Here is a 25,733-nt window from a genome sequence, read left to right as displayed (position 1 = left end):
TGAGCAAAGGACATACATAGACTATTCATAATGAAGGAAATAATCATGGCAAATCATGACAAACCAGTCTTTCTAGTAGTCTGAGAAAAGCAAATGAAACTAAGGTGTCAATTTTGATTCATCATATTTCTTAAACATTCTGTTGGGAGCATCATTTAGAGCAGCTTTTTGGAATAGTGTTTGGCACTATCTAAAGACTTGTAACTGTTTTAACCCTCTTATTCTAAATTCAATTGGAAAAGAATATACAAAGGACATAAATAGAAAATTTACAAAAGATGGAAACCTAAATACCTAATAAATACATTATAAGAAAAACTTTTCAGTAGTAATCAGGGAAATGGAAATTGAAATCCCATCCACAAGACTTTATTACATATCTCTTAGGCTAGCAAAAATTAAATATTAACAGTATTAACAATATCAAGTTTTTGGTTAAGGACGTCTAGAGCAACAAGAATTCTCATATGCTGCTGGTGGGAATATAAATTGGTACAACCACTTTGGAAAACAATATGTCAGTATCTGATAAAATTTAAGATTTGCATATATACTATGATTTAGTGATTTCCATTCCTAAGTGTGTACCCCAGAGAAGCACTTCCATTTTGTTTTGTTTTATTAAATCATAGCTTTGTACATTGATATGATCATGGAGCATCATTCACTAGCTTTACAGACCGTTTACCAAGTTTCACATATACCGTTGTAAGATGCACCGCTGGTGTAATCCCACCAATCCCCTTCCCTCTACTGCCCCCCCTCTCCTCCCTTTCCCCTATTCTTAGGTTGTAACTGGGTTATAGCTTTCATGTGAAAACCCTAAATTAGTTTCATAGTAGGGCTGAGTACATTGGGTACTTTTTCTTCCATTCTTGAGATACTTTACTAAGAAGAATATGTTCCAGCTCCATCCATGTAAACATGAAAGAGGTAAAGTCTCCATCTTTCTTTAAGGCTGCATAATATACCATGGTGTACATGTACCACAATTTATTAATCCAATCGTGGATTGATGGGCACTTGGGGCTTCTTCCATGACTTAGCAATTATGAATTGAGCTGCAATAAACATTCTGGTACAAATATCTTTGTTATGATGTGCTTTTTGGTCTTCTGGGTATATGCCCAGTAGAGGGATTACAGGATTGAATGGCACATCTATTTTTAGATATCTAAGTGTTCTCCATATCTCTTTCCAAAAGGAATGTATTAATTTGCATTCCCACCAGCAGTGTAAAAGTGTTCCCTTTTCTCCACATCCGCGCCAACATCTCTGGTCTTGGGATTTTGTGATATAGGCTAGTCTCACTGGAGTTAGATGGTATCTCAAAGTGGTTTTGATTTGCATTTCTCTGATGATTAAAGATGATGAGCAGTTTTTCATATGTCTGAAGGCCGCGCACCTGTCTTCTTCAGAGAAGTTTCTCTTCAAATCCCTTGCCCAGCCTGCGATGGGATCCCTTGTTCTATTCTTGCTAATGCGTTTGAGTTCTCTGTGGATTCTGGTTATTAAACCTTTGTCAGAGACATAACCTGCAAATATCTTCTCCCATTCTGAGGGCTGTTTGCTTGCTTTACTTACTGTGTTCTTGGCTGTGCAGAAGCTTTTTAGTTTGATCAAGTCCCAGTAGTGTATTTTTGAAGCTGCTTCAATTGCCCTGGGGGTCATCCTCATAAAATACTCACCCAGTCCGATTTCTTCAACGGTTTTCCCTGCACTCTCCTCTAGTATTTTTAAAGTTTCATGTCTTAAGTTTAAATCTTTGATCCAGTGAGAGTCTATCTTAGTTAATGGTGAAAGGTGTGGGTCCAGTTTCAGTCTTCTACAGGTTGCCAGCCAGTTCACCCAGCACCATTTGTTAAATAGGGAATCTTTTCCCCACTGAATGTTTTTAATTGGCTTGTCAAAGATTAAATAACGGTAAGTAGCTGGATTCATCTCTTGGTTCTCTATTCTGTTCCAGACATCTACTTCTCTGTTTTTGTGCCAATACCCTGCTGTTTTGATCACTATTGATTTGTAGTATAGTCTGAGGTCTGGTAGCATAATTCCTCCTGCTTTGTTTTTATTTCTGAGTAATGTCTTGGCTATTCGAGGTTTTTTCTGATTCCATATAAAAGGAAGTATTGTTTTTTCAAGATCTTTAAAGTATGACAGTGGAGCTTTAATAGGGATTGCATTGAAATTATATATTGCTTTGGGTAGTATAGACATTTTAACAATGTTGATTCTTCCCAGCCATGAGCATGGTATGTTTTTCCATTTGTTAACATTTTCAGCTATTTCTTTTCTTAGACTTCCATAGTTCTCTTTATAGAGATCTTTCACGTCCTTTGTTAGATAAACTCCCAAATATTTCATCTTCTTTGGCACTACTGTGAATGGGATAGAGTCCTTAACTGTTTTTTCAACTTGACTGTTGTTGGTATATATAAAGGCTACCGATTTATGAATGTTGATTTTGTAACCTGAGACGCTGCTGTATTCCTTGATCACTTCTAGAAGTTTTGTAGTAGAGTCCCTAGTGTTTTCCAGATATACTATCATATCATCCGCGAAGCGCGAAAGTTTGATCTCTTCTGACACTATATGGATACCCTTGATCACCTTTTCTTCCCTAATTGCAGTGGCTAAAACTTCCACTATAATGTTAAAAAGCAATGGAGACAATGGGCAGCCTTGTCTGGTTCCTGATCTGAGTGGAAATGATTCCAATTTAACTCCATTCAATATGATATTGGCTGTGGGTTTGCTGTAGATGGCCTCTATCAGTTTAAGGTATGTCCCTTCTATACCGATTTTCTTAAGTGTTCTGATCATGAAGGGATGCTGGGTATTATCAAAAGCTTTTTCTGCATCGATTGAGAGAATCATATGATCTTTGTTTTTTAATTTGTTTATGTGCTGGATTACATTTATAGATTTACGTGTATTGAACCAGCCTTGAGATCCTGGGATAAAACTGACTTGGTCATGATGTATAATTTGTTTGATGTGTTGCTGGATTCTGTTTGTTAGGATCTTGTTGAATATTTTTTCATCTATATTCATTAGTGATATCGGTCTGTAATTTTCTTTTCTTGTTGGGTCTTTTCCTGGTTTGGGGATCAGGATGATGTTTGCTTCGTAGAACGTGTTGGGTAGTCTTCCTTCTTTTTCTACCTTTTGGAACAAGTTGAGTAATATAGGTACTAATTCCTCTTTAAAGATTTGGTAGAATTCAGACATGAAACCATCTGGTCCCGGGCTTTTCTTTTTACGGAGGTTTTGTATGGTTGATGCTATTTCCGAACTTGATATGGGCCTGTTCAACATTTCCACTTGATTCTGGCTAAGTCTTGGAAGGTGATGTGTTTCCAAGTATTGGTCAATTTCCTTCAGATTTTCATATTTCTGAGAATAAAGTTTCTTGTAATATTCATTAAGGATTTTTTTGATTTCTGAGGAGTCTTTGTTATTTCGTCTTTCTTGTTTCTGATTGATGAGAGTAGAGATTTTACTCTTTTTTTCCTGATTAGGTTGGCCAAAGGTTTATCTATTTTATTGACCTTTTCGAAAAACCAGCTTTTTGATTTATTGATTGTTGTATTATTCTTTTGTTTTCAATTTCATTTGTTGTATTATTCTTTTGTTTTCAATTTCATTTAATTCTGCTCTAATTTTGGTTATTTCTTTTCTTCTACTGGGTTTGGGGTTGGAATGTTCTTCCTTTTCCAGTTGCGTGAGATGTCCCATTAAGTTGTTAACTTCCTCTCTTTCCGTTCTCTTGAGGAAGGCTTGCAGTGCTATAAATTTCCCTCTTAGAACTGCCTTTGCAGTGTCCCAGAGGTTCTGATAGTTCGTGTCTTCATTGTTGTTTTGTTCCAAAAAGTTGGCGATTTCTTTCTTAATCTCATCTCTGACCCAGCTATCATTCAGCATAAGGTTATTTAACTTCCATGTTTTTGTATGAGTATGCAGATTCCTGTTGTTACTCAGCTCAAGATTTATTCCATGGTGGTCCAAGAAGATGCATGGAATAATTTCTATTCCTTTAAATTTACTGAGGTTAGACTTGTGACCTAAGATGTGATCGATTTTGGAGTAAGTTCCATGGGCTGATGAGAAGTATGTGTATTCAGTTTTGTTGGGATGAAATGTTCTGTAGATGTCTGCTAAATCCAAATGTTGGATTGTTAGGTTTAAATCTAAGATTTCTTTGCCCAGCTTCTTGTTGGAGGATCCATCCAACACTGCCAAAGGAGTGTTGAAATCTCCGATGATTATGGAGCTGGAGGAAATCAAGTTGCTCATGTCTGTTAGAGTTTCTCTTATAAATTGAGGTGCATTCTGGTTGGGTGCATAGATATTAATAATTGAGATCTCATCATATTGAGTATTACCCTTAACAAATATGAAGTGACCATTCTTGTCCTTCCTTACTTTTGTTGGTTTAAAGCCTAATGTATCTGCAAATAAAATTGCAACACCTGCTTTTTTTCTGATTACCATTTGCCTGAAATATGGACGACCATCCTTTCACCCTGAGTCTGTATTTGTCTTTTAAGTTAAGATGTGACTCTTGTATGCAACAAATATCTGGCCTGAGTTTTTGTATCCAATCAGCTAACCTATGCCTCTTTAGAGGACAGTTTAAGCCGTTCACATTAATGGAGAATATTGATAAGTCTGGTGAGGTTTTGGGTATCGAGTTTTTCAAAAGTCCAGTGGGCATTTTTTTATCCTTTCTCCAGTGCGGAAATTGGAGTTTGATCTGAAGTTTCTGAGTGAGTTTACTTTTGTGGTATAGGATTGGGTTGGTCATTATGGAGGATAGGTCTGAGAATATCCTGAAGAGCTGGTTTTGTTATGGCAAATTTCTTCAACATATGAATGTCATTAAAGTATTTAATTTCTCCATCTTAAATGAAAGTCAGTTTAGCTGGATACAAGATCCTGGGTTGAAAGTTATTTTGCTTTAGGAGATTAAAAGTTGGTGACCACCCTCTTCTGGCTTGAAAAGTTTCAGCAGAGAGATCTGTAGTCATTCTAATATTCTTCCCTTTGAAGGTAATGGTTTTCTTTCTCCTGGCAGCTTTGAGGATTTTCTCCTTCATATTAACTTTAGTGAAGTTAATTATGATATGCCTGGGGGATGTCTTATTGGGGTTGAGTCGTGCTGGGGTTCTGAAGCTGTCTGCTATCTGAATTTCAGAATCTCTAGGCATGTCTGGAAAATTCTCTTTCATAATTTCATGCAGAAGGGCCTCTGTGCCCAGCGACGCCACTTCATCTGTTTCTGGAACTCCTATGATTTGGATATTTGCCTTCTTCGAATTATCCCAGAGCTCTCTGAGAGAATGATCCGTTTTTGCTCTCCATTTCTCTTCCTCTTTGAGAGTTTAGGAGCGTTCAAAGGCTTTATCTTCGATGTCAGAAATCCTTTCTTCTGCTTGCTCCATTCTGTTGCTGAAGGATTCTACTGTATTTTTCATATCTTTGAGGGCTGCAAATTCTTGCTTCAGTGTGTCTAAGTCTTTGGTGGTTTTGTCTTTAAATTCATTAAATTCTTGAGACAACTTTTGAATTTCTCCTCGAATTCCTAATTCCACTTTGTTAATCTTGTCTGCAATCCAAGTTCTGAATTCGATTTCTGACATCTCAGCCAGTTGTTTATGAATGGGATCTTCAATTGCATCTGCCATATCTTTTCTTGGTGGGGGGGGGGGGTTGATCTATTCTGGTTATTCATGTTACCAGAGTTTTTCCACTGATTCCGCCCCATGGTTGTTTTACTCCCTCTGATTTTTTTCCCCTGGAGCTTTGTCGAGGGCCTGTACAGTGTTGTGGCCTGAGAAACTGGGGCCCTGTGTGGTGTGGTGGGGCTAAGTGGTTCTGTCTTGTTTTCAGCTGGTTTCTGTTCCATCCTAGTGAAACAGATACTTTGGATTGAAGTCTCAGCTGTGGAGAAATATCAGCAATTAAGTCACCGAGCCCCCCACTGGCAAACAATTGGAAAAGAAAAATCAAACCTTCCTACCAGCGTGCACCCAGGGCACCACCTGATTTGTCCTCAGGCGATTGGTTCTGTTCAAAAAGGTCCAAATCAATTGTCTCAGTCTGCACCTGTCTCGGGTGAGAGAGTTTAAGAGGTCTCTAGGAACTGGATCACAGGGGTCTGGTGACTACTCTGGTGTGGCTTGCTCCAGTGCTGCGTGGAGTCAGGAGAAGCCACCCAGCCAATAAATTAGTCTGGGAAGGTTGCTGCTTCCTTCCCCACCTTGCACCACTTCACATCCAGTCACTGATAGCCCTGCAGTTGGCTGACCCAGTTGCCTGTAGTGAATCGGTACTCCAGGAGTTTGCCCCTGCCTGAATCACAAGGAAGTCTGCCAGGCCGCTGCGCTCTGCCTCTCTCCAGCAGGAGGAGGTGAGGCCTGACAACCTTGGGCGCTTGATGAAGGTTGAGGGGTTTTCACTCAGGTCCAGTCTTGCCCCTGATTAATGTTACTGACAGAACAGAACAGAACAACTCTGCCGTTCCCCTGCAGAAGAGAAGCTGAATTGAGCTCCAAATCAGCTTGTCTTTGCTGTTGTATTGTCTATAGGCTGACAATCCCCTGAGGGGGGGATTGTTTTCAGCTGGTTTCTGTTCCATCCTAGGTTTAGCATCTTAGGTTTAGTAAAGCGGACCTCTAGGTCAGCCCCGCCCTAGGAGTTTCCCTGGTTTGCAAGTTGGAGTTGCCTCAGGGAAACTCAGAGTCTCTGGTTGCCCAGGGAGACAGGGGGTGTGGCTTCAGAATATTCGGTAGTGAGCCGTATTGCTAGCAAAAGAGGGCTGCTGCTTTATGGCTCAGGCAATGGCTGCTCCGGTGTAGCTCCCCTCCAGCCAGCCGTCCTCTCTCTGCTGCCATACCCCAGAGTCTGCACCGACCGGCTGCAGCCCAGCACTGTCTACACCCCTCGAGCAATCGCCCAGGAGTCTGGACCCCTGGGGGACAGGCCTCCAGACCTTGAAGCGAGAGCAGAGGGGAGTGCAGGAAGCGCTGGGAGCCTGGGGTTGCAGGCAGAGAACACACAGAGCTTTACACAGTTTTATGCCTGGCCGTATTGTCACCAAAAGACGGCTGTCGCACTGTGCCTCAGGGAACTGCCACTCCGGTGCAGTCCCCTCTCGGCCGATCAACCGGGACTGGCCTCCAGACCCCAGTGTGAGCGAAGGGGAGCGCTGGGAGCTCAGAATTCCAGGTAGAGACTATATACAGTTTATACAGTTTTATGCCTGGCAGGAGGACGCCATGGCACCCTAGTAGGGGAGGTATGTCCAGTTTTTAGAGGGTCTCTCCCGTGGAGTGTAGTGGGAGGAACTCTGAACTCTGCCCAGTTGTTTGTGGGGCACTCTGAACCGTTCTCATGGGGGAGGGGACTTCCATCCGCTTGGTGATGGATTTTGTACCTTTTGTTTGTATCCTTATGGTCGCAGCTCACCTCAGCGGGGTTGACGTGTGTTCTACAACCTTCTCTCTTAGTGCAGCTCAAATCCACCAGGTTACTTGCTGAATTTTTGTCCTTTAACTCTCCTTCTGGACGGGAGCCTCTGTGGAAAGCTGGCTTCAGTCAGCCATCTTGTCTCCTCCCTCTCAGCACTTCTATTTTGTATATTAAAAGATTGCATGTGCAAGAAGGTTCTTAGCAATAACTTTTAAAATAGTAAAGCCTCAGATGTCCATTATCGGAAAGATAGATAGATTGTGTTATCTCCATACAGGGATTACCTAATTCAGTAAAATGAATGAACTACATCTGTGTACCACAGCTGGGTGAACCTCCTAACTTAATGGTAAGCCAAAGAAGCAAGGTCAGAAGAATATATAAACAAAAAGCTATGAGATAAGGAGGGAACAATGAGTCCTGAATATTGAAGATCTGGAAAATTTCTCTTGAGAATTTGGCCTTGAGTGTTTCAGATTACATTGCTGTGGGTAGAATGCTGTGGCATCATCATACCTCATAGCAACCTGAAACTCTTGAGCTCAAGCAGTTCTCCTGCCTCAGCTGCTGGGATTGTAGGTGCCTGCCATGACACCTAGTTTTTCTACTTTTAGTAAAGACAAGGTCTCAGTCTTGCTCAGGCTGGTCTCAAACTCTTGAGCTCAAGTGATCCATCTGCCTTGGCCTCCCGAGTGCTATAGAATTACAAGTGTGACCCACCACACCCAGCCTCATGTTATGAACAAATTAGGTGATTATAGTTTAGTATAATGTAAACTATATTAAAAAATAAAAGAGGGCATTTGCTAAATTATTAATGGTAAATAATTAATGATAGAATTATAGTTTTTTCTTCTGTAATCTTTACATTATTACCAGAAGCATATAATTTGTGTTCAGAAGAAAAGTATTAAAAGTTTCCTGGTAGTCAGCTGTCGGGACAGAACCATTCCTGTGATGGTGTTACACTCCTAGAAGAGGAATGTCTTGTCATCTTTATCCAGTTGTCTCCGTCACTGTTCTGGTGGTGTTTGTGACTGGTGCAAGGCAGAATTGTGTTTCCTTGAGAGTGTACTAAGCATTCACTTTGCTTAGTTCTAGTCTGGGAGCAGACAATAAATGAAAATAAAAAGGAGAAAAAATATTCAAGGTTTATTTATAAGAGATTAAATCTACATTATATCACAGAGAAATTGTTACCTATAGTTTAGAAAAAGTGTAGTACTTTATAATTGCTTGATTTTTGTTTTTTAAGTTTCATGCAGAAATTTATTTTGACCATGACTTGCAAAGTTATGTCCTTGTGGATCAAGGCAGTCAAAATGGCACAATTGTTAATGGAAAACAGATTCTTCAGGTGGGTATATATGTGTTATTTACTTGCACATTATTTTAAAAACTAAACTGAAATTTCTTATTCCTGAAGGCCATAGTCATTATAGATATTATTTGGTTCAGATTGGAGTCAAACTCAAATGTTATTTGGAAGGGAATTCCCAGGAAGGTCTAAAATAGTATATAGCCAGGTGCGGTGGCTCACGCCTATAATCCCAGCACTTGGGAGGCCGAGGCGGATGGATTGCCTGAGCTCATAGGTTCGAAGACCAGCCTGAGCCAGAGTGAGACCCCCCCCCATCTCTGGGGAAAAAAAAGAATAGCCAAGAATTGTGGCGAGCGCCTGTAGTCCCAGCTATCTGGGAGGCTGAGGCAAGAGGATCACTTGAACCCAAGAGTTTGAGGTTGCTGTGAGCTAAAATGCTATGGCACTCTACCATGGGTGACCAAATGAGACTGTCTCAAAAAAAAAAAAAAAAAATGTATAATCAGGTTCTAGGCTATTGAGTTTTGACTTCTAGTTATGTATTTATGTCTTATTTTTAGATATGAATGCATTATAAAGCCATTCAGAATAAATACTCTTATATCAACTTTTAGAGGTCTTCTTTTTTTTTTTTTATTGTCTTAATGGAAATATTGCTAAACTGCAAACTCCTTGAAATCAGGGGCTACGTTGGTCTAGTTAATGCTTATATTCCCAGCATGTAGCAAAGTGCATGGCGTGTAATAAGAAAATATATGGGAAGAGGTGAGGGAGGGAAAGGAGAAGGGAAGGAAGAGGGCCTTGGTCTATAAGAATAAAAAATGAAATAAAACTGAATTATCAAAAGAAAAGACAAAAAGGAGATGTGATGCAGTTATTCCTTTCTCTTAACATTTCTTTTTTTTTTATTGCTATGATTATTTGTTGTGTTCATAGGTGGTTTGAAGTCTAATGTTTGGGTATTTCTGATAGGATTAGGCATGGACATAGGGAAATTGATGGGTGTTGATAACATGGCTCAAAGGAGTAGGGCACTGGCCCCATATACCGGAGGTGGTGGGTTCAAACCCAGCCCCAGCCAAAAAAAAAAAAAAAGAAAAATTACAAGTTGCTTGGGTCAGCTATCTCCTTCACTAGGAGACCTTTTAATGGTTTATCTCTCCAGTTGAGGAAATGTGTGCACATGTGTGTATCTATCTCATTAAGAACCATTTCAAATATGTTTTAGAAAACATTACAGTAGGCATAAAATAACCATGTGTGGTGGCTATTTTTGATTTTTGTTTTATAAATTTTTTCCTCTTTAGCCAAAAACTAAATGTGACCCATACGTACTTGAGCATGGAGATGAAGTGAAAATTGGAGAAACTGTATTATCCTTTCACATTCACCCTGGCAGTGATACCTGTGATGGCTGTGAACCAGGGCAGGTTAGAGCGCACCTTCGCCTTGATAAGAAAGATGAATCTTTTGGTATGTGCAGTAAAATGTCAAATATTGGCGTGATAACTTTTTACTTTAATTCTCCAAGTGTTCTAAAAGGTATCGGTAAGCTACTGGCTTCATATCTAATTCACATGATACCATATTGAGATCTATTTATATAAAGCCATCGGCCTTGGATATAATAGGTATAATAATGGATTGAGATATATTTATATTTCAGTGAATATTATGAAATGAGATTTAAGAAGTAACTTACATTTGAAATTTGAGACCTAGTCTTAAAAGTTATGATGGTAGTTGATTTTTCTGTGTAGTAATTTAAGCTTTAGGTTGCCTTCTGACCATAAAGTAGACTTACAGTGGTAGCTACATGTTCTTCAAGAGTAATTGTAGTTGAAAATTGTCAAGAGAGTAAATTTTAAGTGTTTTCACCAGACACACAAAGAAGACAAATGTGAGATAATGTATATGTTAGCTTATTGTACCCAGTTCAAAATGTGTACATATATCAAAACATCATGTTATATACCATATATACATTTTTACCTATGTAATTTACATATATCTAATTTATATTTACGTGTGTGTATATATATATATATTTTTTTTTTTTGCGACAGAGTCTCAAGCTGTTGCCCTGGGTAGAGTGCCTTGGTGTCACAGCTCACAGCAACATTAAACTCTTAGGCTCAAGCGATTTTCTTGCCTCAGCCTCCCAAGTAGCTGGGACTACAGGCGCCTACCTCAACGCCCAGCTATTTTTTTTGTTGTCGTTGTTACAGTTGTCGTTGTTTTAGCCAGCCCAGGCGAGGTTCAAACCTGCCAGCCTGGGTGTATGTGGCTGGTGCCCTACCCACTGAGCTTCAGGCACCGCCTACATTTGTATAATTTTTTCTCAATTAAAATAAGTAACTAAAAAGTAATTATAACATAATTATAATAAGATTGATTTCTTTTTAACTTCTGTTTATTGGCAGGAAAACAGTCAACCACAATTAAACCCAATCATATATTATTATTTATTATTATTATTATTATTATTAAATCATAGCTGTGTACATTAGAGCAGTCAAGGGGTACAATGTGCTGGTTTCATATATAATCTGAAATATTTTCATCAGACTGTTTAACATATCCTTCATGGCATTTTCCAATCATATGTTATTAACATAGAAAATAATAGGCCAAGGAATTGAGGGTTATTGGTTGATATGTTTTCTGTTCTCTTGATATTCATGTTGGCATATTGTTTGTATGTATCGTTATTTTATATAATAAATAACACTGTAGGATATTGCTTTTGTGCTTAAAATTCATTCATCTAAAGCATTTAAAATGTAAATAGATACTTTGAACTACTAAGAGGTAATCTTTCCTTTTTCACATAAATTTTCCCCTTAGATGCTAAGTTTGCATGTTCATTGTTTTTTATTTTCTGATAAAAAGAGCATGCCATATTACATGATAACATGAATTTTGGATTTTGCAATTTTTGTTTTTATTTTGCACATGTCTATGTTCCTTTGGAAAATCTACTTAATATTTCCACATTTGGGATTCTGTTATGATAGCCATATTGAAAAACAGAGATGTTCATTTTTCATTTTGGTACATAATCTTCCTGTAATCTTTGTTGTTTTTGGTTTACTTTCTAAGTAGATTTAGTTACCAAAATGCTTAAAGGACATCATCACAACCCAAGATCCTTTGTATTAATGTTTATTGCAATTTCTGGTTAATTGGAGTGAAGTTACTCTTATTATTTTTATTAGGTAAATATCATTAGTATTCTACAAAATCAGATTCAATGTATTTTTTTAACTAAACTTACTTTTTTACTTTTAGTTGGTCCAGCATTAACTAAGGAGGAAAAAGACTTGGAAAGGAGAAAAGAATTAAAAAAAATACGAGTAAAATATGGTTTACAGGTAAAGATGTTAAATATTGTTTCAAGTATTAAGCTGTATATCCACTTTTAAGTAAAATATGCCTTAGATATGTTGAGTGTATTTTTTTATATAAGTAAATAACTTAGTATAATTTTGAGGTTACATAATTTCTATTAGTTATTTACTGTTCTGATATTCTTTGTTTTTTTTTTACAGTTTTTTGGCCGGGGCCAGGTTTTGAACCTGGTACCTCCGTATATGGGGCTGGCGCCCTACTCCTTTGAGCCACAGGCGCCGCCCAACTGTTCTGCTATTCTTAACCTAAAAACTATTGAGGTTGGAATAGAAAAATGGCAGTAGCAGCCTACACTTGAATAGCCATTTATGGTTTTCAAAAAACTTGCATTAATATGTGATTCAGGTAGCTGGGTGCAGTGATAATGTGTATGTGATCCTAGATACTTGAGAGGCTGAGGTGGGGGATTGCTTGAGGCCAGGAGTTTGAGATTGCACTGAGCTGTGATTGTGCCAGTTCATTCCTGCCTGGGCAACACAGTGAGAGTGTATCTCTGGGGAAAAAAAGGATGCCATTGAAGAACATAGTTGGAGGACTAATACTTCCTGATTTCAAGGCATATTATAAACTGTAATGATTAAGACAGTATTATATTGGTATAAACAAATGAATGGAAGAAAGTAATGATCCCAGAGATAGATCTTTTTATAGATATGTATGGACAACTGGTTTCCACAATGATGTGAAGGCAGTTTAGTGGAGAAAAGGTGATCTTTTCCAACAAAGAATTCTTGTTCTTTTTTTTTTTTTTTTGTCACCCTTAGTAGAGTGCCGTCGCCTCACAGCTCAGAGCAACCTCCAGCTCTTGGGCTACGGTGATTCTCTTGCCTCAGCCTCCTGAGTACCTGGGAATACAGGTGGCTGCCAGAATGCCCGGCTATTTTTGTTGTAGTTGCCACTGCTGTTTTAGCTGGCCAGGGCCGGGTTCAAACCTGTCACCCTTGGCATATGGTGTCAGAGCCCTACCCACTGAGCCACAGGCGCTGCCTCTCCAACAAAGAATTCTTGAATAATTGGTTGTCCATATGCAAAACAACAATAAAAGAGCATTGATCCATATCTCCTATTATGTACAAAAATGAACTGAAAATGGATCCTAGATTCAAATGTAAAACCTAAAACTTAAAAACTCCTAGAAACCTTTTTTTCTTTAAAGGCAAAGATTTCTAAGAAATCTTCACACCAAAAGCACAATCCCTAAGAACAAATTGATAGTTTACACTTTCATAAAATTGAAAATTTTTACTCTTCCAAAGATACTATTAGGAAAATGAAAAGACAAGCCTCAGATTGGGAAAAATATTTGCAAATCATATATCTGATAAAAGACATCTAGAACACTTAAAAACTCTCAAAACTCAGTAATAAGAAAGCAACTCAAAAACTGGGCAAAAAATCTGAATAGACATTCCACCAAAGAAGATATATAGATGGCACATAAACACATGAGAATATGTTTAGTATCACCAGTCTTCAAGGACATGCAAATGAAAGCCACAGTGAGAAACCACTGCACATCTATGAGAATGGCTAAAATGTAAAATCTGACTATAACAAGAGTTAGAAGGGATGTAGAGGAACTGGGACTCACACTGCTGGTAGAAATGCAAAATGGTACAGTTGCTTAGGAAAACAGTTTGGTAGTATTATAAAAAGTTAAACGTACACCTATCATGATTCAGCCATTGCCTTCCAATATATTTACCCAAGAGAAATGCAAACATAATGTTTATTACAAAGACTAGTAGCAAATACTCATAGCTGTTGAGTTTATTTTGTAATAGCCAAAAACTGGGAAAAACTCAACTGTCTGTTGTACATGGATAAACAAATGGTAATATATCCATATTATGAAATACTATTTAGCAATTAAAAAGTAGGAATAATTGACATAAGCTCCAACTTGAGTGAATCTCAAAATAATTATGTTGAATAAAAGAAGCCAGACTAAACGAGTATATACAATATGCTTCCACTTGTAGAGCAAGTTCACTGTGCACTGGTTTCTAAGTTGTCTGAGTTCTGGGAGAATACATTCATATGCAATAAGTTACGTGAAGCAGATTTATTACTTACAGATAGGCAGCAATGGAACAGAAGCCCAGGATTCATTGTGGACCAAGTCTCCTAAGGCTCAGCTATGATTGTTCTGAATTCTTAACCTCAAAACTATTAAGTGTGGAATAGAGAAATGGCAATAGCAGCCTACATTTGAATAACCATTTCTGGTTTTCAAAAAACCAGGATTCACATGGAATCCTGACTGTGTGTGCCCCACTTGCACAGCAGATGAGAGACCCTGGAAAGCAGCCTACCCTGGGTTACATACCCCAGGGCTGTGTGGCTTACTGGGCTAAAAGTTTGAAGGATATCCTGTTTCTAGGTGGAGACTGAACAAAAGAGCCCTAGCTATTCCAGCTGGTCCCTTCTTAGGATCTTGCATTCCCAGCACATGCTATAGTTATTTTTGAGAACTACAAGCAAGAAACGGGGAGAACTGTGTTATACCATTTATATAAACTTCTAGGAAAGCAAACTAATGTGTTGTGACAGAAAGATGATCAGTGGTTGCTTGGACATGGGAGGAGTTGTGTATAGGGGAGGTCCGTAGGGCTAGATCAACAAAGAGGGACAAGACACTTTTGAGTGAGATGGATATGTTTATTATCTTGCTGGTGGTAATAGTTTCATACGTATATAAGTCTCAAAAATACCTTGTACACTTTATGCATAATTTGTATGTTGATTTTGCTTCAATAGAGGAGTTTTTAAAAAGTTATTATTTCATCTTGTAGATCAAGAAGGTAATTAGTATTTCCAGTTTACTTCTGAGAAACTTAAGCTTAGGATCTTCAGCTATTAAATAATAAAGCTAAATACAGTATTTAGGTCTTAAGTGTATTTGCCCAGTGTTTTTTATACTTCACAAAGATGTGGAAAAAGAAGTTACTGCCAAAATAACGTATTTTTCTGCAAAATTGTATTTTTTTGTCTTCTGCTTTTACTAAGGGAGAGAAATCATGGTAGAAAAAAATGTCAAGGTAGGCTGATTTAGGAGGAAAATAGAAGACATGAAAAAGAAAGAAAGCATTTCTCAAATTTTAGCTCAATTTCATTATCTTCTGGGGGGAAAAACTCACTAAGACAGTTAATTTTATATTTTTCTCCTCTATTTAAAAGCAAAACTATGTAAACCTTCTGTAGTACTTTCCGTGAGTTGCTCTTCAGATCCTAACATCTGTCTGAATAAATACCATTCTTTTTATATGAAGATCAGCAAGCAATAATGAAAGGGAAGCCTTCCCTGGAGCCCCAGGCTGACCCAACTGCCTCTTCTTTGTGCACTGTAACACCTTGTGTCTGTCTTTATTGTTGAACCATACTACTATACAGCCACAGCAGGCTAAAGATTATGTGTGTTTCCCCTCTGACATTATAAATTTCTTTGCATTCCATCCCCTAGCTTGGAGCTTGACGTACTCTTTACTTAGTATTGATTCAGTAACTGATTAGTCATATAAATGGAGTGGTATCAAAGCAAAAAGCTGTTATTGCCAAGGTAAAAGGATATTTGTCTTTTCCTCATTTTTAAAAGTATTTTTGTATTTTTCCTTTCCAAGAAACAGTACAAACTATTTTAGGTCCCTTGGAGCTTTTAGTTCCTTAGAGAAAAGGGGAAATAGATTTTTTTTTTCACCCTCTGGAGTTCCGTATTTTCTTTGAATTCTGGTAATTCATATGACAATGTAAGAATACAGCATTAAGTCAAAATATACTATATTTTCACCGTATTATCTTCTTACCATTTATATTGTAATATCTGTATAACTTGAAATAATATACAAATTTTAAAGAGTATAAAATAAAAATAGCATATCTAATATCACAACTATCATAGCTTGTTTTATTTGTTTATTAAAACCACACTGAACCTCATTTGCTAAGTAAGGGAAATGTATAGACATTGCATTTTTATTTATCAGCTTCCTTTTCCTGGGTATTTTGTGTTTATTAAGAATACAGACTATGAAGATGAAAAGGCATTGAAAAATCCAAAATACAAAGATAGAGCTGGAAAACGAAGGGAGCAGATTGGAAGTGAAGGAACTTTCCAAAGAGATGATGCTCCTGCATCCGTTCATTCGTAAGTATTAAATTATAATTGCTTGAAACTTACTTTGTTCCATAAAACATTTATAGGGTGGTCTGAATTACAGGGCTATATATCCTAATAGGTGGCCTTTAAAGGAACAGTTTCAGCACAAGATGGAAACACTAAGTCTATTTACATGTCCCTCTAATATTAGACTTCTATATTTCCCAAGAGAATTGAGAATAAACACAAGCATATATACTTAAACACTCATATTTACACAGCTAACACTCTAGCCACCACATTTTTTAATAACTTTAACAGTGAAATAGTGTTGTTCTTATTGACCCTGAAATACTTTTTTGTTTAAATTTCTTTTTCTTTCATTCATTTATTTTCTCTTGGTGAAGTAGCTTTAATATAGATGAAAAATGTGATTTTGTGGCCTACAATGTGATAATATTTGTGCATTTAATTGTACATTAGCTACATTTTTTTTTCTTTCTCAGATTTTAAATTTGGGGTGGTGCCTGTGGCTCACTGAGTAGGGTGCCAGCCCCATATACCAAGGATGGCAGGTTCAAACCCAGCGCCAGCCAAACTGCAACAAAAAAATAGCCAGGCATTGTGGTAGGCACCTGTATTCCCAGCTACTTGGGAGGCTGAGGCAAGTGAATCGCCTAAGCCCAAGAGCTGGAGGTTGCTGTGAGTTTTCAATTTAAAATTGAAAACTTTTATATAGAACTGGTAACTAATTATAAAATTTTGATTAAATATCCTGTTTCACTGATTCTACGATGATACTTCTTGTGATAGAGTTTTATAGTTACGAATGGTGACAGTGTTTTTTTAATGGTACATAAAATAACAGATCATCTTATAATTGATGGAGTCAGATCCATCATCAGTACTATATTTGATGCAATGACATTAAAGTTAGATACACTAAGCAACACACGTTAGATTTAAATAAGAAGGTAGAAATATGAAACATACTGATAGTGTTTGGTTTATTGTTATTGAAAAGCTAATTATAGCATATTTTGTAGAACTAGATGAGATAGAACGTAAATAAAATTAAAACATTCTAAAATTAGCAGAATACAAAACCATAGGACAAAATGCAGTTAGAGGTTTTATTTTATTTTACTCTTTTAATTAATGTATAGCCTATGTACAGAAAGTACACAAATCATAAATACATAGCTATGAAAGCATGACGCAGGCTGAAAATAAAAACTAAAAAAATCCTACCTTCCTTATGGCCTTTCTTAATCACTGCCTTCCCCAGAGGTAACCAGCAACCTGACAGCAGTAGATTAATTTCACTTATTTTAAACTTAAACTCTGTTTATTTTGCGTATATATTCTTTTTGTTTCACATTATTTTTATTGTTGTATGATATCCTATTGTATGACTGTAGTACAGTTTATTCATTTTACCATTGATGGACATCTGGATTGTTTATAGTTTGTTGCTGTTAGATTTGCTAGAAGAACATTTTTATGTACTTTGGCGCATATTTGCATACTCTTCTGTTGAGTAGCATATGTAGGTGTAGAATTTGTGTGCCTTCAACTTTATTAGGTAATGCCAAACAGTTTCCTAAAGGAGTTTCACTTATTATTTTTAATTCATGAATTTATTATAAATGTGGCCTAAAAGGTCCTAAATCAGCTATCCTATTAATTTTTCTCAAAGTGAAATCACTGATAGCAATAAAGGTCGGAAGATGTTGGAGAAGATGGGTTGGAAAAAAGGAGAGGGACTGGGAAAGGATGGTGGAGGAATGAAAACTCCGGTAAGACTTAAATTTCTTTTCATTGATTCATTCTTACAGCAGACATTACGATGTACCATAATGTGTCAAGTGTTTGCCTGAAGTGTTAGGAATATTATTGCAGCAAGCAAAAATAGACATGCTTACTACCTTTGTGATGTACACAATTATCAAATATATATGCATGTTTTATGTTTTATGTTCTTAGAAAGCCTTGTTTAGAGTTTTTTCCCATGTCAGAGCTAGGATAGTAAGTGCTGTTTCCTGAGCCAAAAGTTGTTGTATCTTTTAGATTTTTTGTTTTTTGTTTTTGTATGTGTGTGTGTCTGTGAAAGAGGCAGGGTTTTCTCTATCACTGGACTAGAGTGCAGTGGCATTATAGCTCACTGCAACCTCAGAATCCTGGGCTCAGGTGATCCTCTTGCTTCTGCCTCCCAGGTTGCTGGGACTAGAGGCATGTACCACCATGCCTGGCTGATTTCTCTATTTTTTTGTAGAGATGGGGTCTCATTTTTGCTTAGGCTGATCTGGAACTCCTAGCCTCAAGTAGTCTTTCTGCCTAGGCCTGCAAAAGTGCTAGGATTATAGGAGTCAGCCACTGCACCAAGCCTTTTAGTTGCTTTCTTTCTTTTTTTTTTTTTTTTTTTTTTGTGATTTTTTGCCGGGGCTGGGTTTGAACCCACCACCTCCGGCATATGGGACCGGCGCCCTACTCCTTGAGCCACAGGCGCCGCCCCTTTTAGTTGTTTTTTAATGACTTCCTTACCATACCTGGTACTGAACATTGCGGGAACAATCACAGTGTTATTTAACAAACAGGCAGATTCTGTATTAGCCGGAGAATCTGTTAGGTTCAAGAATTCGAGCATGTAACAAGCAATACAGAGAGTGTGTCTGGAAAACAAATTGTTCTAACTCTGTGGCCTCAGAATTCATAGGAGGTTTGGGTTATCTTTCACAAAAACCCTAAAAAGTACCCTGACTACAGAACTTTCATAATAACTACATGGTTCCTGAAGAAATAATAGATGGATTGGTATGCATATATAATAGTTTTCTTATTTTCATTGAGGTATAATGCAAAAGTTTTGTAGTCTAACCTAGGTTCAAATATGTGCTCCTACTAGCCACTAGCTGTGTGGCTTTGGGTAAACATCAGTTTTCTGATGTAAAAATGAGGATTATAAGAACTGTTTTTCAGGGATGCCTTGAAGAAAAAGCCTTTAAGCATGGTTCTTTACATTAAGCACTGAGTAACCGATAGCTATTAATGTTCTTAAACTTGAGGGAAGGCTTCCCCTCCTGCCATAAAAATAATCAAATTCTCTTTTAAGACTCTTAATGTTTAACCTTCCTGTTCACTTACTTAGGTGAGGGTAGGTAGGACAGTAGGTTTAAATGTGTCCATTGGCTTTATTTCTGGTTAGAGTGGAATGATATTCTCTATAGCACCAAAATGAAATTTGATGATTGCTATTTAAGGAACACTCTGTTTCTGTAAAGTTGGCTGTGCTTATTAACAGAAAAGACAATACAGAAAAATGAGTTTATGTTCCATTTATAATGGCGTATATATTCCTCAATGTATTTGATACATTTAACAGGTTTTTCTTTTACATTAATCTTAAATAAATAAAAATATTATAGGTAGAGTACCAAGTTGGACATAGCAGATTTCAGTGTGTTTAGACTCTAAAATAAGTCCTCTGCTCAACTTTTGGTGACAGATTCAGCTTCAGCTTCGACGAACACATGCAGGCTTGGGGACAGGCAAGCCATCTTCGATTGACGATGTGCACCTTCTCCAGAACAAGAGCAAAAAAAACTGGGACAAAGCACGAGAGAGGTTTGCTGAAAAATTTTCAGAAACTAAACCTCAAAAAGATGCACCAGGAACTATGCCTTGGGTAAAAGGGACTGTAGAATGATGGTTAATCACAGAACAGAATTCAAGCTTTTTTTTAAAAAAAAAAGAGTTTGGAAACCCTTATTTTATTGCAGAACTTTTCTCTGCAAAAGATTCAGTGGCACAAGGGAGGTGTGTCACAGTTTACCCCCTCATGATTCAGAAATGTGTAATAAAGTATGGTTTGTAGCTTTTAAAACCCATTTTTTAAAACCAATAAATAGTCACTGAATCAAGTTATGTAGTAAGTGGACTCAAGTTCACAGGGTATGGAAGAGTTTATCAAACTTAGTTATTTTTCTTGTCATTTACAACATTCATATAAGCAACTAGCTATCTAAGCAGAATTCATATAAACCTAGTGACTTAAGTGTATGTTTGTCCTCATCTCCATGTATTCAGTATTATAAAGTGCACAGCAAAAGAAAGAGGCATCAAAAGTTTATAAAATAATTCTGACCATATGCATCCTTGTTTAAGCCCTTTAGAACCTAGATTAAAAAATGTCAAGAAAGGCTGGGTGTGGTGACTCATGCCTGTAATCCCAGCACTCTGGGAGGGTGAGGCGGGTGGATTGTTTGAGCCTTAGGAGTTTGAGACAGCTTGAGCAAGAGAGACACTCCATCTCTTAAAAAAGAAAAAAAATAGCTGGGTATAGTGGTGGGCACTTATAGTCCCATGTACTTGGGAGGCTGAGGCAAGAGGATCACTTGAGCCCAGGAGTTTGAGGTTGCTGTGTCCTATGATGCCATGGCACTCTACCCAGAGTGACAAAGTCAGACTCTGTCTCAAAAAAAAAAAAAAAAGTCAAGAAAACATGAATAGTAGTAAATTTGCATAAATTTCATTAGCCTTGAAGTAGCCTGCCCTAAGTTATACTATTGAAGAACTAATGAACAGGTGATATAGTAAATTAGTCTTTTATTCCTTTCTTCTGTGAAGAATCTGTCGATTTGTACTGTGTATTCAGCATTTACATTTGATTTTGTTTCATAGCTAACAGAGCTATTTAGATAGGAACAACTGAGTACAGTATTGAAATATTCAATGTGCTGGCATTTGAGTGTTGATAAAAATACCATTGTGGGCAATGGAGTTGTGCCAGAGAAATTGATTTCTAGTCCAAAAGGAATACCTCACTAAGGCCTCAACATACTTATTGAACATATTTCCAAATGCAGCAAAAACACTGTAACATTAGAAAGTGATTTGTTAAACCAATGATTTAAACATACTGATATGCTCTGAATTTGTAACCAGCCAGAATTTTCCCTGAGTCAGCAGTACAGTAACAAAGGAGAGCCTCAAATATTGAATTGTAGTGCAGCTTTCTGGGTGCAGGTGTCACTGCTCTGCTGGCTATCACTGTTCTTTCCCTTTCTGTTCAACTTTTCTCCCAGCCGTTTGCTGGGAAATTAACACTGGAACTAACCCTTTTCTGGTAGTGAATATAAGCTACAGTTCCCCCATCTACTATAAAGAAATGTCTTTGAGGTTTAGAAATAAGGAAAGGGGTGGCGCCTGTGGCTCAGTGAGTAGGGCACCGGTCCCATACACTGAGGGTGGTGGGTTCGACCCCAGCCCTGGCCAAACTGTAACAAAAAATAGCCGGGTCTTGTGGCGGGCACCTGTAGTCCAAGCTACTTGGGAGGCTGAGGCAAGAGAATCGCCTAAGCCCAAGACCTGGAGGTTGCTGTGAGCTATGATGCCACAGCACTCTAGTGAAGGTGACAAAGTGAGACTTTGTCTCCAAAAAAAAAAAAAAATAGAAATAAGGAAAGGAAAATTCTAAAAATAAAAATTATACAATAATGAAGATAATTAAGAATTAAGAAAGAAAGGATACATATTAGAATTTCCATCTAAAGGACATAGGCAGAAAGAGAAATGGGGAAAGAAAAATAAATTGTGGAGCTCTCGCCAGCCGGCTGCCAGCAGTATGGCCGCAGCCGTCGCAGCTGCCTAGCACCAGCTTCTTCGCGGGCTCCGCTGCCCAGGACTTGCCCCAGGACCTCGGCCGGGTGAGAAGAGGCCTCGGAGCATCTGCTCTGGCAGCCCCGACAGTCTGTTGGGCTCTCCGGCATCGGCCCCAGCCAGACTCTGCTTCTGGGTGCGCTAGGGGCTGCGGCAGTTGTGGCGGGGGCGCCCAGCATGAAAAAAAAAAAAAAAGAAAGAAAGAAAAATAAAAATAAATTGTGACTACATATAAGATACATGAACAGATTAAGTCCCTACAAGGTTTATGCTGGCATAGTTAGGCCCTATAACTCCAAATTTGGATGAGGTATCTTTCTGTGTCCTTTCTGTCCCACAATATAGTCTAATATATATATTCACACACATACACACATACATACACACACACACACACACACACACTCTAGACTTGGAGGCAGCAGGATTGCCCTGCATTATTTTCTCTAAAACAGGAAAAAAATTACTGGTCTAAATATGATACTGGTGCTAGTGCTCTGTATATAGATAGGTAACATTATAGAATTAGACTCCTCTGTACATAGATAGATAACATTATAGAATTAGCATCCCCCAAAGAGATTTTTGCTACTGGTGAATGTTACTCATTGGGTTAGTATAGATGGTCTGTAATATTTTCCATTATTTTATTGGGAAAAACTTTTTTTCATATTTCTCTTTTGTTAAAAAAATGGAGATCTCAAAAAAAAATTAGGAACTCAAAAATGGTGATAAAAATTTAAATATATGTGGTTTTTGCATTATTAAAACTTTTTGCAGATCTAACGTCTCAGGGCTATACTATATACTGGTTAAAGTACTCAATAATCTCTGGGTTTATTTCCATCTGTAAAATAAGAATATTTATCTCACATGTTTGTCTTGAATAGCAACTGGGGAAATATATACAAAAAGCATTTTGTAAACTGTAGAAATAGTACAAATGTGAGTTCTACTTGTTTAGAAGCATAAATATGAATCATGTACAATTTGGATTCTGCATAAAATTGTTTTGTGTCTAATATTTTAAATATTAGTTTATTCACACAGTAAAGATTTACTGGTTTAATGGCTTTTACTTTTTTTTTTTTTTTATTTGAGACGGAGTCTTGCAATATCACCCTCAGTAGAGTGCTGAGGCATTATGGTATCTCATAGCAACCACAAACTCCTGGGCTCAAGCGATCCTCTTGCCTCAGCCTCCTGAGTAGCTGGGATTACAGGCACATGCTGCAGCGCCTGACTAACGTTTCTAATTTCAGTAGAGAGGGGCCGTTGCTCTTGCTCAGGCTGGTCTTGAACTCCTGAGCTCCAGTGATCCCCCTGCTCTAGCCTCCCAGAGTGCTAGGATTATGGGTGTGAGCCACTGTGCCCAGCCAGCTATTAAATGTTTAAGTGGGGCTACAAGTTGCTGAAGTTGAAGAAATCTAATATCTCATATTTTTGCCAGAACATGAGAAGCTGACAAGTTGAGAACAGAATAAACCATCAATATCAGAGTAAAATAGAAATGGTTTTCTAGTATTAAGTAGCTTGAGGAAGCACTCTTATCCTCACAGAATGAAAACATTTTTACTTCTGATGTTTTATTTTTATTTTAGCTATGAACTTACGAGAAGTTATTGTTCACCCGACCTCAAAAACCCTCCAACTTGTCATGTGAAAGATTATTTATTAATTTGTCATATTTTCAAAGAGCAGGCAAAAGAAGATAGAAATCTCAAGGGAATGTAGGAGGTGTCAGAGATTGTGTACAAAAGCCATCTTACAAAGCTTCAAGACAGAGGTATGTGCTTGGCAAGCAGCCAGAAAGCACTTACGAACCTGACACCTAAAGACAGTTGAAGGTACTTTCCCCAACATCTTGGGTTTTATGGTTCTAAATCTGAGTCATAGATTATTGAAGTTTAGTCATGCTTTGCTTAACAATGGGGGTACGTTCTGAGAAATGAACTGTTAGGCAATATGTGTGAACATCAGTGTGCTCACACAAACCTAGATGGGGTAGGCACACAGCCTACAAAACACTGAGGCTATGCGGTATACCTGTTGCTCCTGGGTGACAGACCCATACAACGTGTTACTGTGCTGAATACTATAGGCAATTCATAGTGTAACACAGTGGTAAGTATTTGTGTATCCTAACACAGAAAAGGTATAGACAAAATACAGAATAATAATTTTATGACATCACTTTGTATATGCAGTCTGTCATTGACCAAAACATTGTTATGTGGTGCATGACTGCACAGGAAAAAAATATGCAACATGCATCAGGTCACTGGCAACTGGAGTTAATGGAGAACATGTCAATCAAAGAGCCCCTGGAAGATGAAGAGCAGACGCAGTTGGGAAAGTTAACGTGGATGGAGGCAGATGCTGTCTCTGCCTATTGAGAAAAAATGGCTTTTCAGAAATTCTGCCTCACTGTTAGAATGCCATGGGATTTCCTTGCGCAGACACAGGAATATTATTAGATGTATTTAAACACGTGACAACATTTTACTTAGCTTCCAATTACTAGGAGACTTCAGAGGGCAGGAAGGTTGCCAGCTCATTCGTCTGATCGTTACTTCTCTTGACCAAAAGCCCACGAGACCATATACTGAAAGGATAAAGCTTTCATTACCATTTAATGTTTTTCCTTAAAGCCCTCATTTTAATGCTATGAAATCAGATTTCAGAGAATGTCATAAGATTTTCATAAAAAGAAACATTTAATACAATTTAAATATATAATGACTCCCAGTGCTATCTGAATTCATTCACATCATAAACCAACTAAAATTGGGCTTTAATCTCTACCGTGACCATTGCTGCCTTTATTTAACCTTAATATACAATACTATCAAGACCAATTTATGAGCCACATTAAAATAATTATCATTGTTTTATTATAATCTCACCCTATTAACTAGATATGTTAATCTGGCTAATCAGCTACCATAGTCACCAGTCTGAGAAATTCACCTCTGAGTAATTGGCAGCTCTTTGTAAAAACCAAATTTATCCTGGAAACATGAATATTTGCCAATTTAAGGTCATTTTAGAGAATGTGATAGAGATTCCAGTGTCCACAGAGGAGTTCCAGAAATGTTTTAAGCATTTTGGATATAACTAAAGTTTTCCAAGGTGACTACTTTGATGGGAAAACTGCTTTCATGGATGGGTTATATATTCACTGTGAGAGTTGTCAGATTATTTGGTAGTCACAAGTCATACTGAGTTTGGCTAAAGCAGCTCATTTGGCAAATGAAGTATGAAATTTTTGTTTCGATAGAAAAATACTTCTATCCTGAAGAAGAATGAGTTGGCAAATCTTTGTGGCTAACATATAGCTGCTGTCAGGAATCCTCCCAAGGAACCTGCTAGTTTTGGGGGGGAGGCTGCTCAGGATTGGTTTTTTGCTCCCATCAGATAAGAGAAAGAGAAGTCATAGTTTTTGGGTTCAAACTGTCAGAATTTCCCTAAATAATATCTTCCTCCTTATAGCAACCCTGTAAGGCATGTATCATCTCCAGTTTACGGATGAGGAAACTGGAAGGCTAGGTGGTTGCCTAGGGGACCCTAACATAAGTGGTTGGAAACTTGGATTTTAATTTCATACCTAACTCCACAGTCTTAGTCGACCAACTCCTCGCACACCACCTTGTAGTCTTCCTAGTCAAACAGATCTTGGCGCACACATTTTCAAACATTCTCAGTCCTTTGGAGGCCTCTGATACTTCCTTCACAAGCATCCTTGACACCCACCCTCCAGGTATCTGTCCCAGG

General features: G+C 37.8%; 1 protein-coding gene and 1 non-coding gene across 2 annotated transcripts in view; both read left to right on the top strand.

Annotated features, from left to right (window-relative positions):
- Window positions 1-22,952, top strand: part of AGGF1 (angiogenic factor with G-patch and FHA domains 1) — a 39,599-nt gene extending 16,647 nt beyond the window's left edge. Inside the window, exons 9-14 of the mRNA XM_053588213.1 lie at window positions 8,729-8,830; window positions 10,102-10,267; window positions 12,086-12,168; window positions 16,222-16,349; window positions 18,001-18,100; window positions 19,807-22,952. Coding sequence (XP_053444188.1) covers window positions 8,729-8,830; window positions 10,102-10,267; window positions 12,086-12,168; window positions 16,222-16,349; window positions 18,001-18,100; window positions 19,807-20,007 — 780 coding nt within the window. The 3' untranslated portion in view covers window positions 20,008-22,952. The remainder of the gene's footprint in view (window positions 1-8,728; window positions 8,831-10,101; window positions 10,268-12,085; window positions 12,169-16,221; window positions 16,350-18,000; window positions 18,101-19,806) is intronic.
- Window positions 8,394-8,590, top strand: LOC128592997 (small nucleolar RNA SNORA74). Its single transcript, XR_008382192.1, has one exon. It is a non-coding gene; the product is annotated as a small nucleolar RNA SNORA74 (small nucleolar RNA).
- Window positions 22,953-25,733: the final 2,781 nt, after the last annotated feature.

This window comes from Nycticebus coucang, chromosome 1 (assembly GCF_027406575.1).
Source record: "Nycticebus coucang isolate mNycCou1 chromosome 1, mNycCou1.pri, whole genome shotgun sequence".
NCBI lineage: Eukaryota > Metazoa > Chordata > Mammalia > Primates > Lorisidae > Nycticebus > Nycticebus coucang.
Note: the sequence above shows the minus strand (reverse complement) of the source record. Positions and strands in the feature narration are given on the sequence as shown.